This window comes from Metopolophium dirhodum, chromosome 6, assembly GCF_019925205.1.
Source record: "Metopolophium dirhodum isolate CAU chromosome 6, ASM1992520v1, whole genome shotgun sequence".
NCBI classification, from domain to species: domain Eukaryota; kingdom Metazoa; phylum Arthropoda; class Insecta; order Hemiptera; family Aphididae; genus Metopolophium; species Metopolophium dirhodum.
In genome coordinates, this window is record NC_083565.1 from 14,647,883 (window position 1) to 14,669,778 (window position 21,896).

The following is a 21,896-nucleotide window of genomic DNA, read 5'->3' on the forward strand; positions in this document are numbered from 1 at the left end:
GTATGTTTATCCTGTCAAAAAAAAAAACTGTTTAGGAATGAATAAATGTTTGTGTTCAAGTTGGCTTTTCAAATGCGTAAAAATTGATATTAAAAGAATGGATATCAAAGAAAACTTTCTTACTGAGAACAAAAATACAAATTATCTAGAAAAAAATAATAATGATAAGAAATATTGAATGTTAAAATGTTAATCTTGTAATAACAAAAATACAGCCGAATCTGAAGAAGTTGCCTGAACTATTGTCTTCTGTTCTATTTTATTGGCTGTATCGATATCTGTTGGTATATAATAAATAACATCAGAATAATCCTTTTCTTCAAAACCAATACCCCAAGCCATCAATTTATCTGAAAAAATAATTATTTACTGATGAGTACTGAGAACAAAATTATTTGTATAATTAAGTTCAATTGAATATTCTTACTATTTTCAGTAACTACAAAACTGTTATCCGAACCACAAGTTGCGAGTTTAATCTGCGGTAATGATGATAACACTTTGGGAACTTTTTGGTTTTCTGCTATATCCATACCCAAACGGCCATCCTTATAATCACCCAATACATACACGGCACCTATATAATCATAATGAACAAAGATACATTAATTATAATGAAAATTTACCACATTTATGTTGAAAAATAATTTAGTTTTTATTAGTCATGTGAAGTGTTTTATTTAAGAGTAATAACTTATAGAGAAAAATCATTCCTATATAATAGTTTGAAAAAAAAACCGGGAGTTAACAAATATATTTTATATTATAGATTGAATTGTTATATTTAACAGAATATTGAGACACTGCCAGTTTCAACTCTAAACCCCGTCTAGACTAAGGATACAATTGTCAGAAACTCAGAAACATGCTTTTTGACATTATTAATACTTATAGCAATACCGTTTTTATCATTTATAGCCAAACTATTCAAAAAATTAAAAATTACCTACCACAAAATCTACAAAAGTGATTTTTATATTTTTAAATTAACATAAGTTAGTTAATAAATGTAAAGTAAAATATAACATAACTAATGGTTCATTAAATATTTTGATTTTTGAGAAGAAAAGCGTAAGTATGGTATTAAACCAGTGGTGTGCTACGTGAAATTTTAATAGGGGTGTCATCAAAGATTTAAGACTAAATGAAAGTAGTAATAAATATGTACTAAGTAATATTGGTAGGTGGTCACATCATCAAAATAAATACATTTGGGGGTTGTTGATCAATAAATGTGTACACCACTAGACCAACAACTTATATTAGTTTAATAATAGGTTGTGCTACCTACTTTAAGCAATTTGGCTACAAAATGAATAATGTAAAAATTGGTTCAGCCATAACGAGAGTAAGATAGAGACAACAAATGTTATGCTAAAATCTCTTAATTTACATTAAACTATTAACGTATTATAACAAGGTAACATACTAACGTAATATTATAAACTGATTAAATAACCAGAAAAAAAAGCATAAGTCTAACAGATTCTATGGAAAATATAAGATTATAATATTGTTGACAGAAAATATCATGTTATAAGTTAGTTCATTAAAATATCAATGGATACAAGAACAACTGAATTACACCTATCACTAAAATTATAAGTTAGTTTTATTTCAGACTAGAAATAAGCAACAAATTATTATTACTATAATTTATTTATGAATAGACAAACCTTGTTCATCTAGTAAAGTAACATGCTGTGTTCCAGCTGATATAGATTTAATTTTGAGACGACTTAATGATTCAGATATTTGTGGAAAGTACACACATTTATCATCATTTTCAACACCTAATTGGCCATGAGCATTCAGACCAAAAGAGTAAATAGAAGAGTCTGATAAACGTAAAAATGTAGTATCATAGTTAGCCCAGATATTATCAACTTTTTTACGTAAATTTAACAGTTGAGGATTCAACAGTAGTTCTGTAAAAAAAAAACGTATGGGTAAGACATTAAATAATAAATATGTATAATGATATAATATACAAAGCTGGGCAAGTTAATTAATTTTTTTCAACTAGTTTATTAAGTTAATTCAATATAAAAAGTAACTAAGTTAGAATAAAAGTTAGTTTTTGAAATTTCTAACTTAGATTAAAATATAAATTTAAAAAATAGTTTTTTTCAAATGTTATGTATTACTTAAATTAATTATTAAGTAGGTAGGTAACTAACTTGAATTATTGGCGATTAATGAATAATTAAATTAAACAACTGTCAACTGATAATTTTATTGAATGTTTTAAATAGGTATGAAATAACGTTAATTTCTTAAAATATCAGTCATTAGAATATAGAAAGCTTAACAAAATAAGAAATTGAAAAATTCAATAAATGAAAAAAAAGCTACAAAAATAATTAGTTACTTATTTTCAACGAGTTAGATTAGATTATTTTTTAGACATTAAATTCAATTAGTTACGTTACAAAGTTAATATGGATTTAACTAGTTAGTGCCCAGCTGTGATATGTAGTGCTATTTAAAATGTTTTTAATATTTTTTTTATATAATACTCAGTACTTACTCTTGCCAACGCGTGAATCTCTATTGGAATGCCTTTGGCATATTCTACCGAGCTGACCTTCATCTCCACATCCCATAGTGTACACTTTGTTTTTAGACAACATGACTAGATGATTTATACCAGATGCAATTTTCTTTACATGGCTCATGATTAATTTAGGCTTCAATTGTTTTTCTCCGTTTGGCTGGAATCCCATATCACCGTTTTTGTCCTACGCTCCATTGTGATAAATTAATAAATATTCTGTTGTAAATTTAATGTATTGTATTTGACTTACTCTAAATGTGCCCCAGCTATACACATTGCCATTACTAAGAAGTATTGCAGAATGAGAACCTCCAGCAGATATACTGTATATTTCTGCACCTTCTTCCTCAGGAATCTGTACAATTCCAGGTCTAGTTTCACTGTCTTCCACTGAAGTATCTCGGCCTAATGCACCTTCGTCATTACAACCCCATGACATGAGCTTTAATGAGGAATAACTTGATTAATTTAACTCCAAGAGATACTAATTTAATAGTCAATTACTTTTCCATCTTCAGTAACACCTAAAACATGCATACTTCCAGCGGCAATAAGTTTGAATTTGTAATTCTTCAATTCAGTAAGATTTGTAAGCTGTTCGCGGTCAGGGCCTAAACCAAATAATCCGGCTATCACTATATCTCGTCCTTTGATCATCATAATACCAGATGTTTCAATTCGGTTATCAACAGCTAGAAAAAAATACATAGTTAGGCCAAAGAAATGTCACCAAATTTACAAATTTAGCTTACCAATTTTATCTGATATTTTTTCAGTCTTTTTTCTCTTAACTTCAGTTGCTTGTTCTTCAAGCGATTTTCTTTTCGAACCTAAAATACATTTATATGTTACTAAATTATTTTAAATATTAAAATCTTGTACTAACTTTTTGAACTAGCAGGCTGTGGCTGGTTTTCAGATTCTTGTTTACGTTTAGTACGAGTGTTGCCATTAGTTGCAACAATTTTTTTTGGATTGGCGCCTAATATACAAACATTATATTATAATACTATCCATTGAAATTTATAATTATGAATAAAATTTCTTACTTGTAGATTGTTTCTTCTCATCTCCATTTGATTGATTATTTTGTTTTGATTTTACTTTAACTAGTTTATTATCAGACACTTCAACTTCAACATTATTTTTCTGGCCTTTCCCTTTTTTTGTTTTACTGTAAACATAGAGTTTAAGAAACATTAAAAATTAAAGCTTAATTAGTTACTACTTACCCGTTGATTTTTGATATCACGTCTGGTTCTGGAAGTTCATCTATACCAGTTAAACCATTTACTTCCTTTGGTTCTCTACAAAAATAATTTTAAATATTTTAAATCAAAAATATTAATGTTGTATTTACATTATACATGTAATAAATGTCTTCATTAAACAAATTAATTTTTATAATTTCTATGAAAAAAAAAATATTTTACCTTGATACAATAAACATGTGACACATAATATTATTGAAATAAGTGAAAATATATAAATATTTTTTACTCAGTGTGATAAGACACAAAAATGTTCATGAGGACAGTGGCCTAGCAGACGGTTAGCGCGTCGGTTCGGACACGGACCGTTGCCGGTTCAAATCTCGACCACGGACAGCTCCTCTCTCTGGACAGGCAACTGTCTAAAGAGAGAGAGGCCGCCATCCCCCGGACTGGGCATGGCAGAAACCTACGAGTGCCTAATTTGAAATTCTGTCAAAAGCCAAACACGCATGTTTATCAAAAATCTACAGTACCCTCTCCCACAATTGAAAAAAAAAAAACCACCCAATGACCTAAGCGTACCGTTACCCTCACAATAGCTAATAGCCATAGTTCCTGATTTCTAAACCAATAAAAAAAAAAAAATGTTCATATAATAATCATTTAAAACAAAAAGTAAATAGGTAGTAAAAAATGTATCTGTACAAAAAAAAAGTAAATTAAAAAAAACCTATGAGGTGTATTGAAACATACCCTTATACGTGCATTAAAAAGGTAAAATAATTTGATATAGTTATTTAAATGATACACACTTATAATTTTCATTTAATTTATAAGAATAATAAATACATTATCGGAAGATTCCAACAAATATCATATAATATACGCTAGACAAACCAATAAGAGAGAAAAAATAACTTTAAAATACATCATGATAATGGACATATTTCAGGAGGAAATATATTCTATAAGACGTTTACGTTTTACGTAGGGGAATTTAGGTCGGGCTCAAGGGGTAGGCGACATAGGCCCACGCCAAGGGCGGCACTTAAACAGCAATTTAGTAAGAGGGTGGCATTTTCAAAATAATGATAATATTATAATGTTAAGGGTGGCAAAATTTGATTTTGCCTATACTCTGTTCCATCTAAGAGTGAACCGTTTTCGCGCATGCAGACTGAGCCGCCGAACATTGCCCCCATGCGATGGCTATGCGTTCTGTGATTGGCAGACAGTCTTCGCCGACCGTCGTCAGGCGCCTGTGTTAAAGCTCTCACTGATGTCCGGAAAAAAACTGTTTTGGTCAGACGAGTTCACTCTTAGATGGAAAAGAGTATAGTTCACTATTTTCATTTGAGTCGGTCCTGCCTACATTCCAATAAATCACTATTTATTTTTAATAAATAAATATAAACAAGTACATAAAAGTCATTTACACTTTAAAGAAAATCATAATTTAAGATATAATTAAATTAACTAGAATAACTTGTACAAAATAAGTACAATATTATTATACGCACTCTTTTAATACAGCTGTATTATTAGGAACATCAGCATGTTCAATAACAGTTTTTGTCGTGTTCTTGGCTACTGTTTTAGTAGGTCCCTTTTTTTTACCAGCCATTTTAACAGGAAAAATCTAAAAAATAAAAATTATACAACAATAAGTTTTAATAAATATTATTAGGTAACATTAGGTAGGTACACAAATTGTTTATTTTTAGTTACAGATGATTTCTTATGGTAAAAGCTATAGCTATATAGTTTGACATGAACCCACGGATACAGGCCATATCAAGTTATTACTATTGTTATATAGGTAGGCTACCCATATAAGAAATATGGTATCCTAATTGTAAAATTGGATGTAAAATACTTTTAATGTTATGAACTTGTGACACATGTCACATGTGTAAAATCATTTAATGTTTTCCGATTTACTATATTGGTGCGATTTCAAAAAAAAGTTTATTTAATTTGAACTTTTTGTTTGGAAACCATTTTTACATGTGATCTACCTATTACTGAATAGTAACAATTTATAATACAGTAATTACGATTTAGACAGGTACCCTGAAAATACTTGTACAGGTATAAATTGTGTAAATCATAGCATATTATATATTTTCAGCTCAAAATTATTCACATTAAACTTGTATAATTATCCCGAATTTTTGGATAAGTGTTGTTATAAATATGACAATGTGAGGAATAAAAACTTGTTTTCAAAAATCATACTAATTCTATTATTAGTTGGAATCAAAAAAAAGGTCATTTTGACATGAAAAATTTGGTTTCTCTTCAAGTGTAATTTTAAAATGTCGTATTATTGGGGTACTTAACCGAGTACTGGGTAGAACTGAATGACACGTAAAACTGATACCCCTGTTTAAACGAGTTTGTCCATAAATATTAGGGATCATCAAAATAATCAAGAGATCGAATTATTCAACAGTGGCTAGAAGTTTTGATTAGATACATATCAACATGTGCGCTTGTCTTACACACTACAAATTGGAAGATCTACGTTTGAAAAATTAACAGAAATGGGGGATTTTGTTTTCAGATACTTATGAATGTGGTTTTGGATAAGATTTTTAAAAAAATGTTAGGCACCAGTTCCACGTTTTTTCATAGCGAAAGTCTCACAACGAGTACGCCCAAAACACGCAACACTGTTTTGCCGCCAAAACTGAGCAAAACAATATTTATACATAATATTATAATACTCACTTCTCGCTCACTTAGGAATCGACGGTGTGATCTATCAATGGTCCACGGGGTCAAGAAACGCTAATCTATGCAGATCTATGCTTAGGACGTACAAATTAAGATGCGGGTTCGGCGAGGAGCGTAGAAGAGGTCCGTAAGTAGGTAATTTTTTATATCAACCTCGAGTTGTCAAAAAATTGGTGCATAAGTCGTGAAAATAATCCTCGCGGTACCGGAGGAATGTTTAGTGTTTACGCGTATCACCGTCGCGGGAAAACGAAGAACGAAAAAAATGTAATAATAACAATAATAATAATAATAATAATAATAACGGTAATAGCAATAATATTGGTTAATAACTGACCAGAAAATGACGCAGTGTGGTAGCAAGGACCGTTGTCCGTTTAACTGTTTAGGCGATTTCAGTGGCCGACAGTAAAGTGAGGTGCGATTTGGATCTCGGAAATTATTATTTTTCGTGCGCAATCTCGGCAGCCGTACATAGACGATGCGCGAACACCCGTTGCACCTCCACCCCTCAACCGACGCCGGTAATTTTCAGGTGGGGATTTCGTAACGGAAAACCGTCGGCTACCGCGACACAGCAGCAGCAGCTGTTCCCGCGTCTTATCAACGTACTGTCCTATCACGACGATCACGATAGACGTACCACGTACATCCGAATTCGTACATAACACGATTAAAGATATACCTTAAATATATATAGTATAATATTATAATATTATAATATAATATTTAATAATATATTAAGTATATCTTTAATCGTGGTACATAAGCATAAACCCCATGATACCATAGAACCACGATGATTATCTACAAGATTTGGAATTTAATGATTTTAATGTATAATTGGTATAATCATAAAACCTCGACTTATTTTTATCTGTCACTTAAGTTTTGCGACAAAAATAATATAGAGATGATTAGATAATAAAGGTTCTTTATTACCAATTTATTACTATGAACACTCTTTTTATGCCTAAAAAATTAGGTTAAAATCAATTTTTTTTTATGTTCTTATCACGGACTAAAATTATTATGGTCTGGTTTTGTGGTTCATACCGTGGTTTAAGATATAGTCTATCTTAAACCGTGCTGTTAACCACGGACTAAGATATTAACTACACGCCCATTACCGACTACCGAGTCGTGTAGACAGTGTTGGCACGTGTGTAGACTCTAGAAATTAGAGAATAGATAGTAGATACCCCGGTCGCCCGGTCATATTTAACTTATTTCTCTACTTATTTTAACACCATGACAAATTAAATTAAATTGATCTTGTTGGGTTAACACCGTCTCACGAGTCACGAATACCGTTTGACGTTTGTTGATTTTATAAACTGTTAACACTTAGTCTACTACGACGATGGACGACGCTTCCATCATCAGTTCGCTGACCAAGATCAAGGTTCACAGCCTCAAACGCAAAGCTCCGTCCTCCGTCGATTCTAAAAGTAAGCAAAAAAGGTTCAAATCTGATGACACGTGCAGTGAACTTTCCATGACCACTTCCGAGGCGTACGGTATCAAAAAAGTCACCGACGATTTCGACCTAGATGATTATCAACCCCTCAACACATCACCTGAAAAGCCTGTCGAGGTTTGTCTAAATTAATTATTTATAGTTTTTTACTTTTCAGATAATCACGTTAACATGAATCTATAAGTAGGTAGTATATAGGTGAGGTTTATGGACCGTGTTCCACAAGTTAATGAATCGTTCTACGAATTACAATTCACCTAAATATTACAAATTTAGTAGTGAAAATTTTTTAACAATGCAAGGAAATATTCCTATGTAATTATATTTATAGACATTTTGATGCAACTAAATCAAAAGTCAAACTAGTAGCTAATTATTAAACTTTATTTTATTAGGTACTTAATAATATAGTTCTTAGTATATAAATTACCATTTTATATTTTGTAAAAATTGTCTGAAGTACCTTACCTATGATAATATTACTATGGATTTAATATTACATAATAATATGTAGGTTTCATATTTAATGTAAAATATAATTAAGGGTAGTTAATAAATTAGATGCACTATTTAGTCTAGTACTTATCATAGGTACTCTGGCAGTTCTATACAACTTATAAAATGGAATTAATTAATAAGTGTTAAGTACTATATACCTATCTATAGGTAATAATTAATATTTAAATCATCATAGTCCCCATATCTTCTAAATCTTTTATCACTTATCATTATTACAACAAGCTTAATAACTCAAAAACTGCACATTCAAATTTCAATTCATATATTTATTTATACCTATATATCTCGCTATATATAAACAATTGCAAGAAAAATATTTTTTTGGGGTTGAGGCTTCAACTACTGAGGTTGTTAGCCTTTGGAACTGTGGTTTTTGTGAGAGCACGTGTGTGTTTGGCAGATTTTTTTTTAGTGGGCACCTGTAGGTATCTGCCATATCCGGGTAGGGGATGGCGGCACTTCTCTCCGGACACCGTGACTTACCCGAAGAAAAGTGCTGCCCGTGAACTGAGGTTTGAACCAGCGAAAAAAATTATTTGTATAGCAATTTTGAGTCATATAATATATACTGTAATTGCATAATACGTACCTACTGGCTTCTATAATTTAAAATCTTAGATAAGTACCATCAAACATTTTTTTTTTTAATCTTAGTCATAATAAATTAAAAATATTGTAGGCAGTGGCGGCTCGTGCTATTGTGCACAATTATATACAAAATTATTAGATTTCTAAAGTGAATTATAATTGGTTATTTGCACATGGTGTTTAATAAAAAAGAAGTTTTTGTAGCTTTTCATATTGAGAAGTTTATCTATTAACGATTGCATAATTTGCGGAGCACAGGTTCTTTGTGCTCCGGGTGACTATATAAATATTAGCTTCATGCATTGACATGTCAGTTGGTAATACATGGTTATTTGGAGCACATGTGTGTACTGGACCTATATGTTTATCGTGCTGCGATGTCGTGTCGATCGTCAAAACGATAACACATACCGTACATTGGCCATTAATTTCCGATATAGATAAGTACTAAGTAGGTACATTATTTTAGATATGTACCTATAACAAAATAAATATTTTTTACTATCTTATAGGTATACATTGTGCACCACCTTTTGTGAACCTCACGCCACTGATTGTAGGTAATGACTGATTAAAAAAAGTGTTAGGTTTATATTAAGGTAAAATATAGACTCTGTATATTACCTTAGATGTACACTTTACCCATGTAAAATATTGAAAATTTAAGTTTTCGACCTTACTTTTCTTAAATAAAGAGTAGTTAGGTATCGGGGTATTTAACTGTATTTTTATGTTTAAAAAAATCACCCTTTATAATATAACTACTTACAATCTAAGTATAAGACATAAATTCAATTGATTTCAAGATGTTTTTTTGATGTACTTATTTATTATTCAATTTATAGTATTTGTTGATATTTTCCTAAGGAAATTTTAGTCCAAACAAACTGTATTAAAAAAAATAATTTAATTTGTGTTTTTATCATGGTTTTTTTTTACCATTTACCCATCACATGACACTCCTTTAATGGTTTAAGGGTTATTCACCAACCATCAATCTGATTTTTGAATCTACTTAGACCTACATACCTAAAGACCAGGTTAGGTTAGGTTAGGTTAAAATTCTTAAGAATTGTGTGCTACTTAAGAGGATGTCAGTGCACCATTTATACCAAATTTATGTTCAGCAGAACCAATCCTATGTTGTTACTTTTAATCTCTATTTTGATAATTGGTGAATTCACTCTAATATTGAAAATAACACCACAATGATTATCATAAAATTGCCATGTTGCCCACTTGCGCGAGGGTCAGTGAGAAAAAATAAATAGTCCGATGAAGACCTCTTAAATTTGATTTCAATTATACGAAAAACTATTCTGAGGCTAGGCTACGGTTGCAGCAGTCGTACGAAAAATAAATAAAATGCAGCACGAAATATGAAAACAGATAATTCTCGTTTTTTCCACAATTATTAAGAAAAGTACCAGGAATTTATTTATAACCCTCTCCCCCCTCCAACTCCCAAGTACCAAATAGATTCACTTACCTTCCAAAAGAAAATACTGAAGTTGAATATTGCAATAATTAGTAAAAATAACAGTAGAATGACAGACACATAAATAAATAGATTAAAAAAACTTGTCGAATCTCTTAATATTATGGTTGATTTAACTAAATCAGCTGTAGTCAATTTAACAAAAACTGTTTGTTAATTCAACTAAATCCAACAGTCGCGTTGACTATTTCACGTAAAACCATGGCAATTTATACCAGGAGTGCATGAAACGGATTGCTGTGGCACTAACTAAATCAGTTGTAGACAATTCAACAAAAACTGTTTGTTAATTCAACTAAATCCAATAGTCGCGGTGACTATTTCACGTAAAACAATGGCAATTTATACCAGGAGTGCATGCAACAGATTGCTGTGGCACTAACTAAATCAGTTGTAGACAATTCAACAAAAACTGTTTGTTAATTCAACTAAACCCTAACAGTTGCGTTGACAATTTCACATAAAACATTGGAAATTTATACCAGGAGTGCATGCAACGAACGCTATCTGATATTAAAGTAACAACATAGGATTGGTTATTCTAAACATAAATATATTATACTATAGTGCGCTGACATCGCCTTAAGAAGTGTCCTGTGGAGACAAACTTCTGTTTTTCAAATAAGAACTTTTTTTTTCTGTAAATAATTTAAAAAATTTAAAAACTTGGTCTGAGTATATTTAAATATTCCAAAAATTAGAATTTGAACTTATTAATAACTAAAGGACTAATAAATTACAATAATACCTGTTATCTTTTCTTGCAAAAAGTTGCTATAGTTGACTATCTTTATTTATTACATTTTTTTTTACAGTTTATTCGATTAGATACATCTCAACTAAATAGAAAAAATGGAGTTTTATTTTCTGAAGATCTAAATGATGACTATGAAGTTTGGACATTGCAATGTCCTGATGATGTAAGTAAATATTAAACTTTTTACATTTCTAAAACTATTATGTATCTTAATTCTTAAACCGTTATATATAAATTAAAATGTTGGAACAAACAATTGAAACATCTTTAAACTTAAACTATTTCCATTTATTATAATTTACATCTTATACCTCTATAGTTAATAAGTAATATTAAGTATTAACTATATAGCCGATGAAAACTATATCATAATAAACCTTTCATATCCCTATCACTAGATCTAATATTCACAAAAATGATCCATTCCATATTCAAACACTTATCGAGTAATAATTAATTATTCAACGAGTTAAGAATTAACCCTACATTAAATTAAATCTTGATGTGTTTATAATTATTAATATTATGTTAGTGAAGTCCTGTGATAAATAAAAAAATAAAATTTAATACATTCATATATTATATTTTATTAAGGGGATTCCATACTGTGATTTTCTGTTTTTGTCTTACACACGCACGACATAGGATTTTAGACGGATTCTTTGCCAAACATATCAATTGATCTAATGAAGTGATGAGAATTCTGAAAACAGATTTGAATTCTTCGTCAAGTCTACTTGAAATCGACTTTCCCACATTTTTGATATTATCCCCCAAATTCCAGGAAATGTCATATTAAAAAAGAGTATTTAAACATTTTTGTATTTCAATTTTTGGAGAAGCTAAAATCAAAAAATTAAAATTGTGGGAAAGTCGATTTCAAGTAGACTTGACGAAGAATTCAAATCTGTTTTCAGAATTCTCATCACTTCATTAGATCAATTGATATGTTTGGCTAAGAATCCGTCTAAAATCCTATGTCGTGCGTGTGTTAGACAAAAACAGAAAATCACAGTATGGAATCCCCTTAATACAAATGTAATTTATTCTACTTTTAGTGTTTATAAGCTAATAATTGTTATTGGTGTTAATATATTACAGATCGATATTAACAATCTACTTTCACAATCAATCAGTTTCAATGAACTTAGAAAATTGGAAATTAAAAACACAATGTCTGATAAAGTTGATTTGATACCTTACAGAAGTCAAGAAGGAACAAATATTACTATTGTGACTCCTAGTGAAAGAACAAGCAATTTATCCTTGAGTAAGTAAAATGTTCATTTGAAGAATTTTATTCAATAGTAAGTTAGTACTACCCTTTTTTATTATCACTGTAATTTAAATTATGTTTTTATGCTAAATATCCGGCTGTACAAATCATTTTTTTTATTTTATTAAATTTAAATAAAAACTAAATTAATATTCAATGTATGATTTTATTTTATTTTTCAGATGTGGTTCCTTTAGTTGGAACATTAATTATGAGTAATCGAATTAAGAAAGAGAAATTAAGTAACAGTAGCTTACTTCCAGTTGATACTATTGAAGATGCGACCAGAAGAAGATCAGAATTAATGTCAAAAATTACTAAAAGGCTATCAAATAAATATGATGTCAATGCACTTATGAACACAGACGTAAAACAAGAGTTTAAGATGGAAAAAGAATCACCTAGAAAAGTTAAAAAGAATAAAAAAAAATTGATTAATAAATAATATAATATTATGTTTATTAAATTAATTGCAGTTTCATTACTTTTAAGTTTTAACTACTAATCTGCATTAATTTGTTAAAAAATCTATTAATTTAAAGTTTAATTATATATACTTGATATATAAATGAGTTAGTATTTATATTTTAAATATATTAATTAAATTTTATATTGTTTACGCATGGTTGGTTAAAAATAAAGTGATAAATAATATTTTATTTTCAGTATTTAAAATGTAATTATTGTTATGAGATCGTTATTATTATTATTATTTCTCTTAATCTCTAAACTTATTTCAAATTTAAGAAAAATTTCTTTCCCCATTCCAATTTTTTTTTAAATAATAATTATTGTCCAAGTATTATAATATAATATAAATAATTTAAATTGTATACCTACTTATTCATTAAAAAATATCTGGGCTACATTTAAAATATGCACATTTTGAAGTTGTATAAACAATGCCAGATTTAGGTGAATGGGCAAATAATTTAAATATCTAGGTTTCCATAAAACCTTATGTTCTACGCTTTAAACTAATTAGAATATCTCAATTTAATTTTTATACCTTCCTACTTTTTACTAATACTGATACGTATATAGAGGTAAAACAAATAAATTATACTTATTAAAAACTTAACAATTACCAACAATCATTTATGTATCGATTGATGAGCAACCACATAATTTTTTTCTGACAGTGGCCCCATAACAAAGATTATAATTATTTCATTCTCTGGTTACAGTATTTATTTAATATTTTTAAGGTTTTATACATTGACTTGTAACTTGTTTTGCATGTATTCTACACTGCTCATAATTATTTTTTTTACAAAATTATTTCACTGTTTGTAATTTATATAATATTACAATGTAATATGTAAATACTTATTTAATTTATTGGTACTTGCATGTTTTCTTCGACTCACAATATTATGATAAATGTGCAGAAAAAAAAAATGTAAATATATACCTTGATCTTCTTTATTGCTATTTAATAAATCAATAATGTAAAATTTAATTTTATGGAATATAACTATTTTTTACATAAAAATCGAAAATTAATTACTTATTACTAAATGGATAATAGATTACTTCAGTTTATAAATAGTAAATTTATGATAATTTGACATATAAAACAATAGTTACAGTCTACAGACATTCATTAATTAGGTAGTATTTTTAATAAGTTTTTATTAATAATAATTATCAACAAATCTAAATTTGCATATTGTTTCCAATATTTTCTTTTGAATTGAGAATGATCCAAATCGTGGATGTTACAGGCAACCTATTATTTTGGACTAAAGGAAAAAAAAGCAAGGAACTACCTATCGGGCTACAGCCATAATGAACCACAATGGTAAAAACATTTTTTTTTTATTTACTCACAAGTACATAATTATTATTTTTTCTTATACATTTTTTTACTTAATAGGATACCTATATTTTAAATATAATATGTAAAACAATAGTAAAAGTTAATAAAAAGATAAAAATAGCATAATCATTATCATTTTTCTCTATATTTTAATATGATGTACCCCTTTTGTCAAATTTGAATTTTTCTAATGTTTACATAATTATAATATTATATACATGATAGTATACCTACATCTAATTATCTAATTCAAATTCAAAGTAGTTATTTCTATTATATTGAAAATGTATTTCAATTGTTTGGCGATGAAAGTAATTGGTGCCTAGCTAGTATTCCCTGTTTAAACACAATCCATGAAAAACTGCGAAAAAAATCTCAATTTCGACTTATTCCCTTTTACTTGCTCACCGTCCAATTTTTTTTTAAATAATATGTAAATTGTAAGTTTGTAATATCGGCATATATTATCGGTGTTGGTGGAGATGTATTCTTCTGTACTAGCTATATGGTGTTTTTTTTTATTTAAAGTTAGTAAGTACTCAGATTTAGTACATTTTATTTTGTTTTTCCTGTGATTATCGACCATAATACTATGTAGGGACTTTCTGCTTAGGGTAGAAATGTAGAATCCTGTGATCCAAAATTCGAATATGTTACGACTTACGACTGGAAATTAATATTATTTTAATAGGTAGGTACATTTAAATATTTAATCAATTTTATTGTATCGCATTTTATATAAATACCTTATTAATGAGTACCTATTATTAATTTATGTTGTATTAAAATTTAATGAGTGAGTTCAGTGCCTTTTTTAAATTGGATGTCTACACCAACACCAACAAAAATACGAATCAGTCGGAATCGACATTTAAAATTAAAATATAATTTTTGTGTTTCCCCTTCTGAAATGTAAATTTTATTATAATAAGTTATATCATATTCGTCTGAAAAATCTAAAATTATTTTTACTTAAAACTCCGTGCAAATAAGTACCCATATTTGTATATTTAAAGAAATATACACTACCTATATATAAATATAATGTTTTACCATATTAAATATTATTATAAAAAGTGTAAATATACTCGTCATGCTCAAAGACAAGTTTCGTGACATTTTGCCAACATCGTTTCATCTAACCATATAAGTATTTTTTAACATTAGAAATCAAATTATTTTTAATCTATAGGTTACCTAATAATAAATCGGTATGAATACGTACTATGACGATACCAGATAATGGGTTATGATACGGACTGTTACCGAAATACGAAATTGACTTACAGAACATTTTGTTTATGTTTTTCATTGGCAGTTTACACATTAAACATAAACTATAAACATATTATAATTTATACAATTATAGCTTTGATGGAAAGTGCGAGTGACAAATGACAATATTATAGGTAAGTGCCTACCCAGTTGCAGTGGCATTCTAAGACTGATAATAATTTGTTACTTACCTAGTCCGGTTTGGAATACCTCTCCAGTGAGTCCCCACCATTTTTATGTATTTGAATACTTAAATATTAGTAAATATTTACTCTATATTAGTATTATGGTAATATATTATATATTTTTTACTTTTCCATATCTACAAATTTTAGACATATTGCTTTCAAACGTATCACCTATCTATATACATTTCTCCTCAAACAATATTTGTTATTTTGTTGTAATTCAAATAAAAACATTCTACGAGACTATACTTCTAATAGGTACCTAGCTACTTATTATATTATAATTTTCTATACACAGTGAAATTTAAAAAATATTTAGACTAATTACTAATTACTTATCTAAATAGATACTATTTATTTTCCACTATTTAATATGTTTATACTTTGATCCTATACTCACACCTATGTCAGTAATCAACTTAAAAGTTAATAACAATAATGTACCTATGATATAATATAATATTAATATAATCATTATATTATAATATGAACGAAAATTAATTTTTACATACCGCGTATTAATAATAGAAAACAGTAGCTTGTAGGTCATAAAAATATACTCATCAATATGCGCTCACCATATATAGTTTTTGTTAAAATTATGCATAGTATATTCAAATTATGATTTTTGGATTTTTTAAATATACTTGAAGACTATATTTTCGAATACATGAGATTTTTTGTACTACTTAAGGATGATCCTGTGACAATACAAACTTCTGTTTTTTAAAACCCCATTTTTCAATTTTAATTATTCAATATATATTTATTTTGAGAATTTTGACGTACCTATCTAAATCAAATTTTGAGTGAGTAGTTTTTGAGTTATATAACTTTCTGTGTTTTGTGTACTAAAGTTAATAGGTCCATCGTAATGGGTTAAGTATAAAGTAGATATGATGGTAAAATTAAAATGTTAGTAATATTACTATTAATCTACCAATATAGGTAGGTAACTAAACAATTTGTAAAAATAGTCCAAGTATAATAAGTACTACATATAATATCACATAATATATATATAGATTATAGACATATAGTTTTTATTTTTGTTTAAACCATTTTTAAGGATTATAATTTTTAGTATAAATATTTTAATAATTATAATTTACTCATTAGAATTTTAATTTAGTACATCAACATTTTCAAGAGTGGTAAAAGAGGGGGGTTTTCATTAAAAAATAGAAGTTTGTATATTTGTAATATTACCTACAAAAAATCTCAGAAATTTGAATAATTGTGCTATTGTAAAGAAAAATGGGGGTGAGCATGTTTAAAATATCACCCTGTAGTAGGGTAGGTATTATCGTATATTTACGTAGGTACACCAGGGGAGGACGTCACTATATAGGTACCTAATGTGTAATGAGTAAAGACTAAAATATAACCAATATAATGCATATACTTCTTAACATTAATTTTACTTATATTATGTTTCGCCTTTCGCTTTAAACTGTGATTTCAAAAATGGCAAGTGGAGATTATATCGGGGAAGTATATATAATAATATATTAATATGTGCATGTGTACGTGTGTTATATCGCTTGTGCTATTTTAATCCTCCGAAGCGGTCCAATTATGGCGTTCGCATTATTATTTCGAGTGTGTAGAGATAAACGTTTTTTTTTTATATACATACTATATTATTATTATATATATCATATATCATATAATATATATTATATATTCGTTGGAAAAACGCGCATCCCTGTCTCTAGAATGCCCTAACCAAAAATCCGTAATATCGACGAGCGAGTGATTCACACAAATCTGCAAATATCGAACAACTAACATCAACATTATTAGTGTACTAAGTCACTAAATAAAGTCATAATAAGTCACCTGGCCACCTCGGCCGACGGTTCGAGTACATTTGATATTATATACAATAAATAAGTCTTAACACATTACAAGGGCAGAGGACTTGTTAAGCATTTTCATATTTGTTTTGCGCTATCACAGTATCACACAGATATAGCTGAGTAAGAACCAAATACGATTTATATATTATATGTTAAGACGAAGATACATGTGTAATTATGTTTCCATATAAAGGCATGTTTTGAGTTTATTTTTAATTTGAATTTAAGTATAATTCTGCATTTCAATCTTTTCGTTGCAATATTTCATGAATTTGGGAAAATATTAATAAATATATTATGCATTTTTTCTTAATCACAGATTTTGTTTTACTTTTTTAAATATAATAACTTGAATAATTCTCAAAACTGTACAGCGATGAAAATAATATCGTCGGCACTCTATCATCGATTTCGTACATTTATTCCAATAAAATAAAATATAAGAAATGTATAATATATTAAATGTATGATGATGTGCGCAGACAGTATATAGGTACTATATTAATATATTATACACAAAGTACAGGCCTTACTCTGGTAGTTGGTCTTGGTACTCATCGGCAGTGCTATTTTGAATGCGTACCCTATATGTCCTTGCAGGGTTTAATGGAATTTATTGTGCCCGCTGCTTGCTAATATTGTTCTTAAGAAATCTCGTGTAATGGGACTGTTTGAATTTTATATGATAATATGACCTATATAGATACTGGGTAAATTCGTACACGTTTTTGTTTAACGCGATTACCAGAGAAATTTACCATTACCTGTTTGGTAATATTTACCTACTTAAAATAAGTAATAACGCGGTATGAAATTGTTTTAGTTACAATTTACAAACGTAGAGTTTTAAATGAAGTTTTTACGGATTTTGTTTATTAACATGGAAACGAGCCAACAGTCAACGCTGAAACAATTTTTCTTATGCTTAAATACTTTTTAAAAATTTTAACAAGTTGATATATTTTTATAACTAGAATCGCGGTAATTTAGAAATTAATTTCCTGAGCGTGTCTCTACAGTGTGCATGTAAAACTGACCTGTAACTAGACGTATAGTGACGTCGTTTTTATTAGGTTTTTGTTTCCCATAGAAATCGTTTGTTTAGATAAAAAATTATTTATCAAAAAAAAAAACAAGAATTATTTAAAATATCTGTGAAAGATTTTTTAATACCTACATCTTACATCTACCTATTTTAATGGCTAATGCTGATGATTCAGAGTCGTAATGTTTTATTTATTATATTATGTTTAAAAGGTCGGTAAAACACTTACATTTTTAAGAACAACGGAAAATAATAATTGAGATTTATAAAATGTATACTAAGTTTATAATTGATAGAAAAAGACATTTTAAAATATACTGCTTAGTGATTATCTACTGAAAAATGACAAACAACACATTATCCCAGTATCTAGTATAAAAATAATTTATGTTGCACCGAATTTATTTATTTTGGTACGTACCTATAAAAGGCGCAATTTCCATCATACATTTAAAAATAAACACAATTTACGGTAAATTATATTACGAATAAATATGCGCTCTACATCATAATATAGTATATACCATGAATATTACCTATATAGGTAATTTAAAAAACAAATTTTCTTACCTATACATTTTAAATTTAAACCATTTTGAGTTTTGAATTTTTGATGTATATATTATTCAAATATTTGATTAGTTATGTTAGTAGTAGCAACTAGCAAATAGTAGAATGTGTGTTATATTATTTTATACCTGTCATATTTTAAATATAACATTTTATACCTAATCCTTCTTGACATTTTATGGTACGTTAATGTTTTAAATGAAAAAATTCAGTGAAATGTGTATATTAATAAAATTTATATATTTACACATGGCTTACACATCCATCTAGAAATTATAAATATAAATTATAAGTTGTATTATTACGTAATTAAAATTTGTACAATATACCTAATACACGAAAAAAAAAATGTTAAATTTTGACATAAAAATAAACGAATTCATATATTTTATACATCATTGTTTAGATAGATATATGATAATCATTTATGTATGTATTTGATATTATAATGTATTGATGTGCTTATGAATAAATGACAAATGTACCTACAACCTACTATATAATATAATATAGACAGTTTTTCAACATATTATGAAAAAACATTGATAATATTGCAGGTAGAAATAGTACCTATAAAATATTTATTTTTTTTAGTTTATAATAAAAGTGATGTATATTATTTGTACCTATTTGATTAGATTTTCACAATTGTACGTAGGTAGGTACCTATTAAAAAATATTTAAACATTTCTGTTCTTGAAATTGTGTAGATAGCAAATACGATGTTAATATTACATTTACGTATTTTAAGTAGGTTACTACGTATAGACAAAAAAAATCCAATATAATAGGTAGGTATACATTTTGTAACTGTATAGTATGGTACTATAGTGGTTACTAAATGATTTACATTTAATTTTTAAGGGTTTTTAAATATAGTTTTTAAATTAGGTATAATAATATTAGTAATACAATTATTGAATTATACATTATTGTATATTATGTGCTTATCGTTTATAGGCGTAAGTGGAAATCGCCATTATAGGTAAAAGCTAAAAATAATTTGTAATATTTTACAAATAAGTAAGTAAGTACAGTAATTTATTTAAAAACATAAGAACCTCATTTTTTAAGTACATATTTGTGGTTTTGAAATACTTTTATATAATTTGAAAGAGTTAGATACATACCGACTTATAATGTTATTACTTTTACACGACATATTTTATTATTAAATAGGTAAGTATACCCATGACTAAATATACAGGCATGACAGCTAAAATTTGATTTTCGCTATCGTCGTGCATGTTCGCCAGACATGGAAAGAATAATACCTATGTTAAATGGATGATGTAGATTATTATAATATAGCCTACAATTTTTTTTAACGTTTATTCCCAGTCTGGGGAACATTTTATCACAATTTTATGCGCAGTGTTATCGAGCCTGTTTATCTAGTCATCGGTATACCTACAGACTGTGATGTTTTAACGATTTTAATGATTCTGGAGATATTATTAAGTGTTTAAAAACGTTCCATAAAATTATTAGTTCTTATCCAATTTAAATATATCTATATTTAATCCAAATGTATCGATTAATTTAAATAAAAACTTATTGACTGAACTGTATGGAAGGTACCTACAATAATATTATTAAATCACTTTTTTATTTTATTAATTTAATTAATACATTTAATACAGTTAATATAATTGTATCTGTGCCTATATTCACACTTATAATACGTAATAACTAATAAGTAATAGAAGTTTGTAAGACTTATATATTTAATCACACATAAATATATTTAAAAACAAAACATTTAAAATCTTAATAGATTGAATGAAAGAAAGAACTTAATTTTAAGTATCAACTGTATCAACTGCGTTATAATAATAAAATAATTCTTAAACGAAATAAAAAAATTAACTGTATAAACATTTTTTTTAAGGAATTTAAAAAATCTATCCTAATTTAACTATGTGATATAAAATGTTTAGTGTATAAATAAGCTATTACTATATATTACTTATATATTATAGTTTGGTCAATGGTCATTATAGTGATATTAATAATGCTTCAGTAACGAAAAGAAGTATTATTAGATAAAACCTTTTTACTTAGAATCTTGATTATTTAGGTATCGTTAACAGAATATATTATGTTTTATAATTTTTGAAAATACAAAATAATTTTTACTCTTCCTAAAGGTATTAATATATGTTATATTTTTTTGATTAAACTGTTGGTATGATTATCTAATTTTATTAGTACCAATACCTATTCTTTAAAGAAAAAATATAATGTTTTTAGATTTGTAGATAATTTATCTATTTAAACCTGGTGAAATTGATTAAAATATTAGTATGAAAGTATTATTTATTTTAAATTTAACACTCACTAATTTGTGTGTTAGTTACATTTTAGTCTTATGACTGATGATATAAGTTAAATTGCTCAAAGTAGAAGGTGCTTACCAGTGTATTATCCAATATTTTAAACATATATTCTAAAATGTCAGTTTTTGACGAGAGCACGACGTAAAAAATAATGATTTACACTTCAA

General features: G+C 27.7%; 2 protein-coding genes across 4 annotated transcripts; one reads left to right on the forward strand and one right to left on the reverse strand.

Annotated features, from left to right (window-relative positions):
* Positions 1-141: 141 nt before the first annotated feature.
* LOC132947963 (regulator of chromosome condensation-like) lies at positions 142-7,018 on the reverse strand. 3 transcript variants are annotated; one of them, XM_061018234.1, is made up of 12 exons: positions 6,848-7,018; positions 5,292-5,410; positions 3,790-3,864; positions 3,607-3,731; positions 3,444-3,539; positions 3,310-3,387; positions 3,062-3,249; positions 2,808-2,999; positions 2,531-2,741; positions 1,677-1,928; positions 428-577; positions 142-350 (listed from the first exon to the last, which is right to left on the reverse strand). In XM_061018234.1, exons 2-12 carry the CDS (start codon positions 5,393-5,395, stop codon positions 190-192), a joined length of 1,632 nt encoding a protein of 543 aa, XP_060874217.1. In that variant the 5' UTR covers positions 5,396-5,410; positions 6,848-7,018; the 3' UTR covers positions 142-189. The 3 variants fall into 3 exon arrangements, with proteins under 3 accessions (XP_060874217.1, XP_060874218.1, XP_060874216.1); XM_061018235.1 differs by having other exon boundaries at positions 6,516-7,018; XM_061018233.1 differs by having other exon boundaries at positions 6,505-7,018.
* A 570-nt stretch (positions 7,019-7,588) lies between these two features.
* Positions 7,589-13,287, forward strand: LOC132947965 (uncharacterized). The gene is made up of 4 exons (XM_061018236.1): positions 7,589-8,107; positions 11,411-11,515; positions 12,454-12,622; positions 12,811-13,287. Exons 1-4 carry the CDS (start codon positions 7,874-7,876, stop codon positions 13,071-13,073), a joined length of 771 nt encoding a protein of 256 aa, XP_060874219.1. The 5' UTR covers positions 7,589-7,873; the 3' UTR covers positions 13,074-13,287.
* Positions 13,288-21,896: the final 8,609 nt, after the last annotated feature.

Bases quoted from the DNA above. Each gene is read 5' to 3' on its own strand.
- LOC132947963 (XM_061018234.1), bottom strand. From the start codon at position 5,395: ATGGCTGGTAAAAAAAAGGGACCTACTAAAACAGTAGCCAAGAACACG. The intron at 3,732-3,789 runs GTAAGTAGTAAC...CTATGTTTACAG, and splicing joins GTGATATCAAAAATCAACGG to TAAAACAAAAAAAGGGAAAG. The intron at 351-427 runs GTAAGAATATTC...TTATTTTTTCAG, and splicing joins TTTTGTAGTTACTGAAAATA to ATAAATTGATGGCTTGGGGT.
- LOC132947965 (XM_061018236.1), top strand. From the start codon at position 7,874: ATGGACGACGCTTCCATCATCAGTTCGCTGACCAAGATCAAGGTTCAC. The intron at 11,516-12,453 runs GTAAGTAAATAT...AATATATTACAG, and splicing joins CATTGCAATGTCCTGATGAT to ATCGATATTAACAATCTACT. The intron at 12,623-12,810 runs GTAAGTAAAATG...TTTATTTTTCAG, and splicing joins AACAAGCAATTTATCCTTGA to ATGTGGTTCCTTTAGTTGGA.